This window comes from Salvelinus sp. IW2-2015, linkage group LG4q.1:29, assembly GCF_002910315.2.
Source record: "Salvelinus sp. IW2-2015 linkage group LG4q.1:29, ASM291031v2, whole genome shotgun sequence".
NCBI lineage: Eukaryota > Metazoa > Chordata > Actinopteri > Salmoniformes > Salmonidae > Salvelinus > Salvelinus sp. IW2-2015.
In genome coordinates, this window is record NC_036842.1 from 6,192,258 (window position 1) to 6,204,132 (window position 11,875).

Sequence of the window (11,875 nt, forward strand, 5' to 3'; positions counted from 1 at the left end):
CTACTCAAACACACCCAATGAGATGAGCGTAATGCAAGACTTTGCTCTCACACAGTCACACAGAGTATCTGTGCACGGGTGCGCTTCAAGCTGCTATAACGTGGTAGCTACGGGACCAAAAGATCAGAGAGGTTTAGCCTCGCACTGTTGCGGAAATTGACCCACTCCTACTGTTTACTTTATACATCTATATCATCTCACTGAGTCGACCTTTAAACCTAACTTAACCTATGCTCTGACTCATCAGCTTATACATTACTGCCCCACAGTGGCAAGAAGGGATATCCCCAAAAACACAACTATACAACACATAAATGGCTCCTAGCCTCAAGGCATCGGCTACTTTCTGTCCCTAACACTAAAACTAAAACTGAAACTAAATAATATGAAAACTACTTTTTTTTTAATATAAAACTTAAATGAAATAAGTAAATCAGATCTGAAAACTGAAACTTTTTATTTCATGTTTGTATATATACAGTACCAGTCAAAAGTTTGGACACACCTACTCATTGCAGGGTTTTTCTTTATTTTTACTATTTCCTACATTAATAATAGTGAAGACATCAACACTATGAAATAACATGTATGGAATCATTTAGTAACCAAAAAAGTGTTAAACAAATCAAAATATATTTTATATTTGAGATTCTTCAAAGTAGCCACGCTTTGCCTTGATTACAGCTTTGCACACTCTTGGCATTCTCTCAACCATGTTCATGAGGTAGTAACCTGGAATGCATTTCAATTAACAGGTGTGCCTTGTTAAAAGTACATTTTTGGAATGTCTTTCCTTAATGCGTTTGAGCCAATCAATTGTGCTGTGACAAGGTAGGGTTAGTAAAAACCTTTAAGCGCTATGAAGAAACTGGCTCTCATGAGAACCGCCACAGGAAAGGAAGACCCAGAGCTATCTCTGCTGCAGAGGATAAGTTCATTAGACTTACCAGCCTCAGAAATTGCAGCCCAAATAAATGCTTCACAAGAGTTCAAGTAACAGACACACCTCAACATCAACTGTTCAGAGGAGACTGTGTGAATTAGGCCTTCATGGTCGAATTGCTGCAAAGAAACCACTACTAAAGGACACCAATAATAAGAAGAGACTTGCTTGGGTCAGTCAAGAAACACAATCAATGGACATTAGACCTGTGGAAATCTGTCCTTTGGTCTGATGAGTCAAAATGTGAGTTTTTTGGTTCCAACCGCAGTGTATTTGTTAGACGCAGAGTAGGTGAACGTATGATCTCTGCATGTGTGGTTCCCACCATGTAGCGTGGAGGAGGAAATGTGATGGTGTGCGGGTGCTTTGCTGGTGACACCATCAGTGATATATTTAGAATTCAAGGCACTCTTAACCAGCATGGCTACCACAGCATTCTGCAGTGATACGCCATCCCATCTGGTTTGCGCTTAGTGGGACTATCATTTGTTTTTCAACAGAACAATGACCCAACACACCTCCAGGCTGTGTAAGGCTATTTGACCAAGGAGAGTGATGGAGTGTTGCATCAGATAATCTGGCCTCCACAATCACCCAACCTCTACCCAATTGAGATGGTTTGGGATAAGTTGGACCACAGAGTGAAGGAAAAGCAGCCAACATCTGCTCATCATATGTGGGAACTCCTTCAAGACTGTTGGAAAAGCATTCCAGGTGAAGCTGGTTGAGAGAATGCCAAAAGTGTGCAAAGCTGTCATCATGGCAAAGGGTGGCTACTTTGAATAATCTCTAATCTCAAATATATTTAGATATTTTTAACACTTTTTTTGGTTACTACATGATTCCATATGTGTTATTTAATAGTTTTGATGTCTTCACTATTATTCTACAATGTAGAAAATAGTAAAAAATAAAGAAAAACCCTGCAATGAGTAGGTGTGTCCAAACTTTTGACTGGTACTGTATATAAAAAATAAAAAAAAATAAAAACACAAAACTATAATAACCTTGCACAGTACACATGTACTCTCCGTGCTTGGTGGTTGTGTTGTTATTTGCATGTATTGTATTTAATGTGCTATATGTGTGGGATTTAAGGATGTGTGTCTCACTTGGCCAGAGTCTGTGCCTTGGTACTGTAGGTACCAATTCTTCCTGCAGGTAAAGCAAGATGTACTACAAGGCAGAATTCCCTGTCCCCTTGATATCAGCGCACAGCTGGCAGCTCTGGCCATACAATGTGAGTACCCACAAAGAGAGAGAGAGAGAAGTAGAGAGAGTAAATTGTGAATGAAAAGAAATTCAATAATTGTATTACAGTTGATGTCGGAAGTTTACATACACTTAGGTTGGAGTCATTAAAAATAGTTTTTCAACAACTCCACAAATTTCTTGTTAACAAACTATAGTTTGGCAAGTTGGTTAGGACATCTACTTTCTGCATGACACAAGTAATTTTTCGAACAATTGTTTACAGACAGATTATTTCACTTATAATTCACTGTCACAATTCAAGTGGGTCAGAAGTTTACATACACTAAGTTGACTGTGCCTTTAAACAGCTTGGAAAATTCCAGAAAAGGATGTCATGGCTTTAGAAGCTTCTGATCGGCTAATTGACAACATTTGAGTCAATTGGAGGTGTACCTGTGGATGCATTTCAAGGCCTACCTTCAAACTCAGTGCCTCTTTGCTTGTAGACCTCCACAAGCCTGGTTCATCCGTGGGAGCAATTTCCAAATGCCTGAAGGTACCAAGTTCATCTGTACAAACAATAGTACGCAAGTATAAACACCATGGGACCACGCAGCCGTCATACCACTCAGGAAGGAGACATGCGCTGTCTCCTAGAGATGAACATACTTTGGTGCAAATCAATCCTAGAACAACAGCAAAAGACCTTGTGAAGATGCTGGAGAAAGCAGGTACAAAAGTATCTATATCCACAGTAAAACGAGTCCTATATCAACATAAACTGAAAGGCCGCTCAGCAAAAAATAGCCAGACTACGGTTTGCAACTGCACATGGGGACAAAGATCGTACTTTTTGGAGAAATGTCCTCTGGTCTGATGAAACGAAAATAAAACTGTTTGGCCATAATGACCATTGTTATGTTTGGAGGAAAAAGGGGATGCTTGCAAGCCGAAGAACACCATCCCAACCGTGAAGCACGGGGGTGGCAGCATCATCTTGTGGGGGTGCTTTGCTGCAGGAGGGACTGGTGCACCTCACAAAATAGATGGCATCATGAGGCAGGAAAATTATTTGGATATATTGAGGCAACATCTCAAGACATCAGTCATGAAGTTAAAGCTTGGTCGCAAATGGGTCTTCCAAATGGACAATGACCCCAAGCATACTTCCAAAGTTGTGGCAAAATGGCTTAAGGACAACAAAGTCAAGGTATTGGAGTTGCCATCACAAAGCCCTGACCTCAATCTTGTAGAACATTTGTGGGCAGAACTGAAAAAGTGTGTGCGAGCAAGGAGGCCTACAAACCTGACTACATTACACCAGCTCTGTCAGCTGGAATGGGCCAAAATTCACCCAACTTATTGAGGGAAGCTTGTGGAAGGCGGCAACCCAAAACGTTTGACCCAAGTTCAACAATTTAAAGGCAGTGCTACCAAATATTAATTGAGCGTATGTAAACTTCTGACCCACTGGGAATGTGATGAAATAAAAGCTGAAATAAATCATTCTCTCTAATATTATTCTGACATTTCACAATCTTAAAATAAAGTGGTGATCCTAAATGACCTAAGACAGGCTATTTTTCCTAGGACTAAATGTCAGGAATTGTGAGAAGAAAAAAAAACTGAGTTTAAATGTATTTGGCTAAGGTGTATGTGAACTTCCAACTTCAACTGTATGTGATGTCACTGTTCATAGTATTATATGATCTCTCACACATTCAAAATGTGTGTGTTCGTGTTTGGGTACGCTCATATGTCTTTCACTCTTTCTCTCCAGCTGAACTTGGCGACTACGACCCGTACAAACATGCGTCAGGCTACGTGTCAGAGTACCGTTTCGTCCCGGACCAGAAAGAGGAACTGGAAGACGCCATCGAGACGATTCACAAAACCGTAACGTAAGGAAGCCCTCTCCTCTCATCTCATCTTCCTCTCCTATCTCCTCATTTCTCCTTTCTTCCTCCTCTCCTCCTTCTCCCCTATCTCCCCCTTACTCCTCTTGACAGCCAGCCCAATCCCTAATCCCAGTCTGATCCCCTCATAACAGATTATACACTATGCGTGTGAAAGGGTCTCCTCTCTCTCCACTGTTCTTTGCGTCAGATATGTTTGTTACTGTGACTGTACTGTTACAGTGGCTGGGTTATGTAGTTTCTGTTGGTGTATTATTTCTGTCTCATAAGGGATTGGACTATCTACAGTATCTGATCTAATCATTTCTCAGAAAGCATTTAGAACTCGCTGAGATATAACAGAGACTACTTTATCTGTAACTGTTTGCTAGTACTGGCACTGTAATACTAAACCCCAGTTGAGTCCTTCATTTATCTGTTCTGAAGCGTTTTGTTGGCTCTCAAAACAAGACTGTTGACACAGACATACTGTTATCTATGTTTATATATACAGTTCCTTCGGAAAGTATTCAGACCCCTTGACTTTTTCCACATTTTGTTTAGTTATAGCCTTATTCTAAAATGTTTTCAATTGAAAAAAAGTCCTCATCAATCTATACACAATACCCGATAATGACGATGCTAAAACAGGTTTTTAGAAATACCTTATTTACAGTTGAAGTCGGAGGTTTACATACACCTTAGCCAAATACATTTAAACTCAGTTTTTCACAATTCCTGACATTTACTCCTTGTAAAAGTTCCCTGTCTTAGGTCAGTTAGGATCACCACTTTATTTTAAGAATGTGAAATGTCAGAATAATAGTAGAGAGAATGAATTATTTTAGGTTTTATTTCTTTCATCACATTCCCAGTGGGTCAGACGTTTACACACATTCAATTAGTATTTGGTAGCATTGCCTTTAAATTATTGAACTTGGGTCAAACGTTTTGGGTAGCCTTCCACAAGCTTCCCACAATAAGTTGGGTGAACTTTGGCCCATTCCTCCTGACAGAGCTGATRTAACTGAGTCAGGTTTGTAGGCCTCCTTGCTCGCACACACTTTTTCAGTTCTGCCCACACATTTTCTATAGTATTGAGGTCAGGGCTTTGTGATGGCCACTCCAATACCTTGACTTTGTTGTTCTTAAGCCATTTTGCCACAACTTTGGACGTTTTTTTAATACATTTTCATTCTTTAATTGTCCATTTGGAAGACCCATTTGCAAACAAGCTTTAAATTCCTGACTGATGTCTATCTTGAGATGTTGCCTCAATATATCCAAATMATTTTCCTACCTCATGATGCAATCTATTATGTGAGGTGCACCAGTCTCTCCTGCAGCAAAGCACCCCCACAAGATGATGCTGCCACCCCCGTGCTTCACGGTTGGGATGGTGTTCTTCGGCTTGCAAGCCTCCCCCTTTTTCCTCCAAACATAACAATGGTCATTATGGCCAACAGTTCTATTTTGTTTCATCAGCCCAGAGGACATTTCTCCAAAAAGTACGATCTTGTGCAGTTGCAAACCGTAGTCTGGCTTTTTTTATGGTGGTTTTGGAGCAGTGGCTCTTCCTTGCTGAGCGGCTTTCAGGTTATGTCGATATAGAACTCGTTTTACTGTGGATATAGATACTTTTGTACCTGTTTCCTTCAGCATTTCACAAGGTCCTTTGCTGTTGTCTGGATTGATTTGCACTTTTCACACCAAAGTACGTTCATCTCTAGGAGACAGAACGAGTCTCCTTCCTGTGCGTTTGACGGCTGTGTGGTCCCATGGTTTTATACTTGCATACTGTTGTTTGTACAGATGAATGTGGTACCTTCAGGCGTTTGGAAATTGCTCCCAAGGATGAACCAGACTTGTGGAGTCTACAATTTGTTTTCTGAGGTCTTGGCTGATTTCTTTGATTTTCCCATGATGTCAAGCGAAGAGGCACGAGTTTGAAGGTAGGCCTTGAAATGCATCCACAGGTACACCTCTAATTGACTCAAAGATGTTCAATTAGCCGATCAGAAGCTTCTATAGCCGTACATCACTTCTGGAATTTTCCATACTGTTTAAAGGCACAGTCAATTTAGTGTATGTAAACTTCTAACCCACTGGAATTGTGATACAGTGAATTATAAGTGAAATAATCTGTCTGTAAACAATTGTTCGAAAAATTACTTGTGTCATGCAGAAAGTAGATGTCCTAACCGACTGCCAAACTATAGTTTGTTAACAAGAAATTTTGTGAGTGGTTGAGAAAACGATTTTAATGACTCCAACCTAAGTGTATGTAAACTTCTGACTTCAACTGTAAGTATTAGACCCTTTGCTGAGAGACTCAAAATTAAGCTCAGGTGCATCCTGTTTCCATTGATCATCCTTGAGATGTTTCTACAACTTGATTGGAGTCCACCTGTGGTAATTCTATTGATTGACATGATTTGGAAAAGGCACACATCTGTCTATATAAGGTCCCACAGTTGACAGTGCATGTTAGAGCAACAACCAACCATGAGTCGAAGGATTGTCTGTAGAGCTCCGAGACAGGATTGTGTCAAGGCACAGATCTGGGGAAGGGTACCAAAAAATGTCTGCAGCATTGAAGGTCCCCAAGAACACAGTGGCCTTCATCATTTTAAAGTGGAATATGTCTTCAACCACCAAGACTCTTCCTAAAGCTGGCCGCCTGGCCAAAATGAGCAATCAGGGGTGAAGGGCCTTGGTCAGGAATGTGACCAAGAAACCAATGGTCACTGACAGAGCTCCAGAGTTCCTCTGTGGAGATGGGAGAACCTTCCAGATGGACAACCATCTCTGCAGCACTCCACCAATCAGGCCTTTATATTAGAGTGGCCTGACGGACGCCACTCCTTAATAAAAGGCACGTCACAGCCCTTCTTGGAGTTTGCCAAAAGATACCTAAAGACTCTCAGACCATGAGAAACAAGATTCTCTGCTCTGATGAAACCAAGATTGAACTCTCTGGCCTGAATGCCAAGTGTCACATCTGGAGGAAAACTGGTATCATCCCTACAGTGAAGCATGGTGGTGGCAGCATCATGCTGTGAGGTTGTTTTTCAGCTGCAGGGACTGGGAGACTAGTCAGGATCGAGGGAAAGATGAACGGAGCAAAGTACAGAGAGATCCTTGATGAAAACCTGCTCTAGAGTGCTCAGGACCTCAGACAGGGGCAAAGGTTCACCTTCCAACAGGACAACGACCCTAAGCACACAGACAAGACAGTGCAGGAGTCACTTCGGGGCAAGTCTCTGAATGTCCTAGATTGTCCCAGCCAGAGCCCGGACTTGAAACCGATCGAACGTCTCTGGAGAGACCTGAAAATAGCTGTGCAACCTGACAGAGCTTGAGAGGATCTGCAGAGAAGAATGGGAGAAACCTCAAATACAGGTGTAACAAGCTTGTAGCCTCATACCCAAGAAGACTCAAGGTAATAATCGCTGCCAAAGGTGCTTAAACAAAGTACTGAGTAAAGGGACTGAATACTTATGTAATTGTGATATTTAAGAAATGTTTTTGCTTTGTCATAATGGGGGTATTGTGTGTAGATTAATGAGGGGGAAAAACAATGAAATACATTTTAGGTTAAGGTTGTAACGTAAAATAACAAAATGTGGAAAAAGTCAAGGGGTCTGAATACTTTCCGAATGGACTGTATTACCATTTATTTGCTGTGGGACACGAGACAGGAGACATCAGGGAATTTCACCGCTTCTCTTCCACTATCGCTCAACAGGGTTGACGAATTTAATCTTAAATCCCCTTTTGACCGCAGGAATGGAAGCTTGTGTGCAAGTACTTTTTTTTGTTGTAATTTTTTTAACGTTTATTTAGTAAATATTTTCATAACTCTATTTTCTTAACTGCATTGTTAGTTAAGGGCTTGTAAGTAAGCATTTCACGGTATTCGGCGCATGTGACAAACATGATTTGATTTGAAAAGGGAGGGGCAACCCTGTCTATCTGTAACGTGTGATGCTCGACTCGCGCAGTTTTTCACTACAAAGCACCAGAGAATGGCTAAAAAGAGTATAACCTGCTTTTACACTATGATTTTACTGTTAGATATTCAATGTTTCTTTTGAAAAAACTCTCATTTTAATATGGTGAAACTATTCCTTTTTAAATGTCTTTTTCAAAAGAAACAGTAAAATCATAGTGTAAAAGCAGGTTATGCTCTTTTTAGCCATTCTCTGGTTGACCTTAAAATGAGAGAGTTTTTTTGTAACTAAAAGAAATCGCTAATCAAATAATAATCCACAGAAATGACTTTGTCAAAGCAACAAAATAACTTTACAGTGATGGTGAAAAGTTGGAGGAATTTGGGGGTTAAGTGGGTTTAAATCTTCCCAGAAGTCACAGAGGGACATGCCAAAAGGCAGAAATCTGATTTATAGAATTTTACATGTGGTCTATATTAAAGGGCACTTCATTTAATAAAGCAGGATTTTAAAATTCAATATTGGTCCAAAATTGCTACTTAAAATATCAGAGGTAGTGAAAATGGCCTAATTTCGTGGAACGACCCTGGTGATGTGTTGTTCTGTGTGTGTGTGTGGTGTGTGGTGTTGTGTGTGTGGTGTGTGGTGTGTGTGTGTGGGTGGTGTGTGTGTGTGTGGTGTGTGTGTGGTGTCGAGTGTAGGTTGTGTTCCACTACCGTCTCCCCTGTAGTCATAGCGAGAGCATCGCTTAGACGGGTTGGAGCATTCACTGGCTGGTATAGAAACTGCGTCGAGCACCAAGTCTATGGTCCAAGAGGCTTCTAAACGCTTCTACCCCCAAGCTTAAAGACTCAAATCAAATCTAATCAGGACTATTGCAATTATTGCCCCCCCCCCCCCCCCCCCCCCCCCCTGCTACGCCTGTACTCTCTTTATGATCTATCATAGTCACTTTAATAACTCTTACCTACATGTACATATTACCGTCAAACTAATGGTGCCGCCCGCACATTGGACTCTGTACCGGTACCCACTGGTATATGCCCTGCTTATTTGTTTATTTAATTGCTGCTCTTTAATATTTGTTACAAGGGCTTGTATAGTAAGCACTCTCACTGTAAGGTCTACACCTGTTGTATTTGGCGCATGTGCAGAAATACAATTTGATTTGAAGCGGGTAAAGGAAGTACAGACTGTGGACAGAGAAGAAAAAGACCAGAGGCCGTGGTGATAAGAGCTAAGAGACCCCCCCCCCCCTCCCACCCCCCCCCCCCCCCCCCCCCCCCCCCCCCCCCCCCCCCCCCCCTCCCCCCCCCCACCCCCCCCCCCCCCCCCCCCCCCCCCCCCCTCCATTAGTATTAAATCAGATTGCACAGTGCTGCCAGGACCCCAACCCTATTGGGAGGGTTATAGATTACAGTTGTGATGACTGGTCTGCCCTCACAAGCACGCTCCTCATTGTGAGAGAGCAGGCAATACTGTGAATTACATGGTAATATAAATCAGACAGACAGACACATACATACAGACAGACACATAAATACAGACAGACAGCTCTGTTTTGATCCTTAACAGATTTCATTGAAAAGAGAGAAATATATTTTGATCATCACATATTAAAATGTAATGATACGAATCAGGTCAGTTCAGTGAAGCCATCTTTCTAGAAGGAATTGATATAGAATGGAGAATAAACCCATTTTCTCCAGAGGAATTTGACCACAGCACACCAAAGTTATCCATCCATCCATTCTCTGTTGTTGTTTGTGTATTCCAAACAGTGGCATGGTCCATGGTATTGTGACAGTGAACTGAGTGAAGTGATTATGTGGTTTAATCTCAGTGTGAAACATGAGAAACAGCCAGCTCCTCTTCACTAATGTCCACTACATTACACCAACACAATCTCCCCATGCAGCCCCCGGCAGCCTGACACACATCCCCACACACACACACACACACAGACATACATGTGCACGCACACACTCAGACACACATATTAACGATCCAGACCCACCATACCCTCTGCAACCAAGTCTGGTCCTCTGTCTCTCTGTAGATGACAACATTCTCCTCGCAGTCAGACAGTTTATTATTCTAGAACAGAAACCTATCGGGTTGGTCTTCTAAAATTGAGACCGCAATATCATATACCATCTATGTATTACAGTACCTCTTCAGTGTCAACCCCATAAGTCCTGAAGGGTGTTAGTTAATGATCATACATCCTCTTAATGCTGCTGAAAAGACAACCGTACGCACAGTAAGAAGTGAAAAGGGTTCAGGCAGCTATCAATGATTGAGAGACTCTGAGCATCATTGGGCTCTTAGCTCCTCTAGCAGCTCTCTCTCTCTCTCTCTCTCTCCGTCTGTCTATCTGTCTGTCTGCTGCTGTGACTGACTGTAATACTGGAGGGAGTCTCAGCTCTCTGGCCTGCTGATGAGGCTCAGGCCTCGGTCGTTATTTACGCAGTGAGCTAAGTGTCCCATGGAGAGAGGACAGCGGAGCAGGCTGGGCTAATGGGAGATCAGCCGCTAGAGGGTTTATCTATGCATCCTCCTGTCCTCCCACTGCTATCTGACTGACTGACTGGTCAGAGAAAGACTGGGGTAGGTGGACAAAATAGAGGTAGAGGGGAGGCAGAGAGAGGAAGAGGGTGGGAGAGAAGAGGTGGGAGACGATGCAGATAGACATAGAGAGCGGTTGTGAGAACAGAGGAGTTGCAGGGGGGAGGAAGAGAGAGAAATGTATAGACAGAGGGAGTGGCACTCTGGAAAAGAGAGACAGACAGTGGGAGAGAGAGGGACATAGAGACACTGAAATATGAAAACAAGGAGGGACAGAGGTGAAGCAGAGGGATGAAAAGGGAGACAGAAGGAGCAGGAGAAAGGGCAGAGAGTTATATGCAGAGAGACAGAAATAGAGAGTGAGTGATATGAGAGCCGAGTGGGGATAGAGAGGAGGCAGAAGGCGTAAGAGAGAGACAAAGGGAGCTGGACTCAGATAAAGAGTGGGAGAGAGGGTGAGGGAGAAGTAGATGCAGAGAGACAGACGTAGCGGGCTGAGAATCTGCCCTAGTTCTCTCCAGAGCCTGTGGATGTCATCCTCGCTGTGATCTGCTATGTAGTCAGCACCAAGCACCAAGCAGCACACCCCGTCATATATCTGCTGCTCTCTGACACTCTTCCACGTCCTATTCATGCCTCGTCATACCAGGCGGTCCCGGTCCCATTTGTTCCACAGGCAGCAGACAGGCCAAGTGGAGAGACATAGGGATAACCACACACACCAACGGCACACACACACACTTACAGCCTGGAAGACCCGTCCCCGCCCACCCCAGAGCGTCCGTAAATAACTTCCCCAGTTCCAATGCCGTTCGTCACTCGCCGTATTTATACCAGCAATCATATCAACCCAGTCCCCGGCCCTGGCCACCTATAAAGAACATGTGAACAGAATCCATAATGGACTCGTAAGGAATCCCGGGTGACATTGTGTCTTCAGGGTAGGGAAGGAGAAGAGGTAGAGGGGGAGGAGAAGGAGAGGGGTGAGGAGCTCTAGGGGTCACGCTTGAACAGGCTGAATGAGCCTGAGTCTTTGTGTTGCTAATGTGTGTGATCAGAAGATCAATGATACGGCTCGAAAGCAGAGAGGGGAGAGCAGAGAGGAGAGGAGGAAAGGGAGGGGTTGCACCACTCCAAACATAACATCAGAAGGGAGATGTAGAGCACAGGATAATGTGTAGAGTTTACCAAAGCCAGAGTTTACACTGCAGACACACTGCAGACACGCTGCTTATAGTCCAGAGTTTACACTGCAGACACACTGCTTATAGTCCAGAGTTTACACTGCAGACACACTGCTTATAGTCCAGAGTTTACACTGC

General features: G+C 43.0%; 1 protein-coding gene across 1 annotated transcript in view; it reads left to right on the forward strand.

Moving 5' to 3' along the window:
* LOC111961303 (band 4.1-like protein 4) overlaps positions 1-11,875 on the forward strand; it is a 90,284-nt gene that overhangs the window by 52,475 nt on the left and 25,934 nt on the right. Inside the window, 2 exon segments of the mRNA XM_023983469.2 lie at positions 2,086-2,183; positions 3,918-4,038. Coding sequence (XP_023839237.1) covers positions 2,086-2,183; positions 3,918-4,038 — 219 coding nt within the window.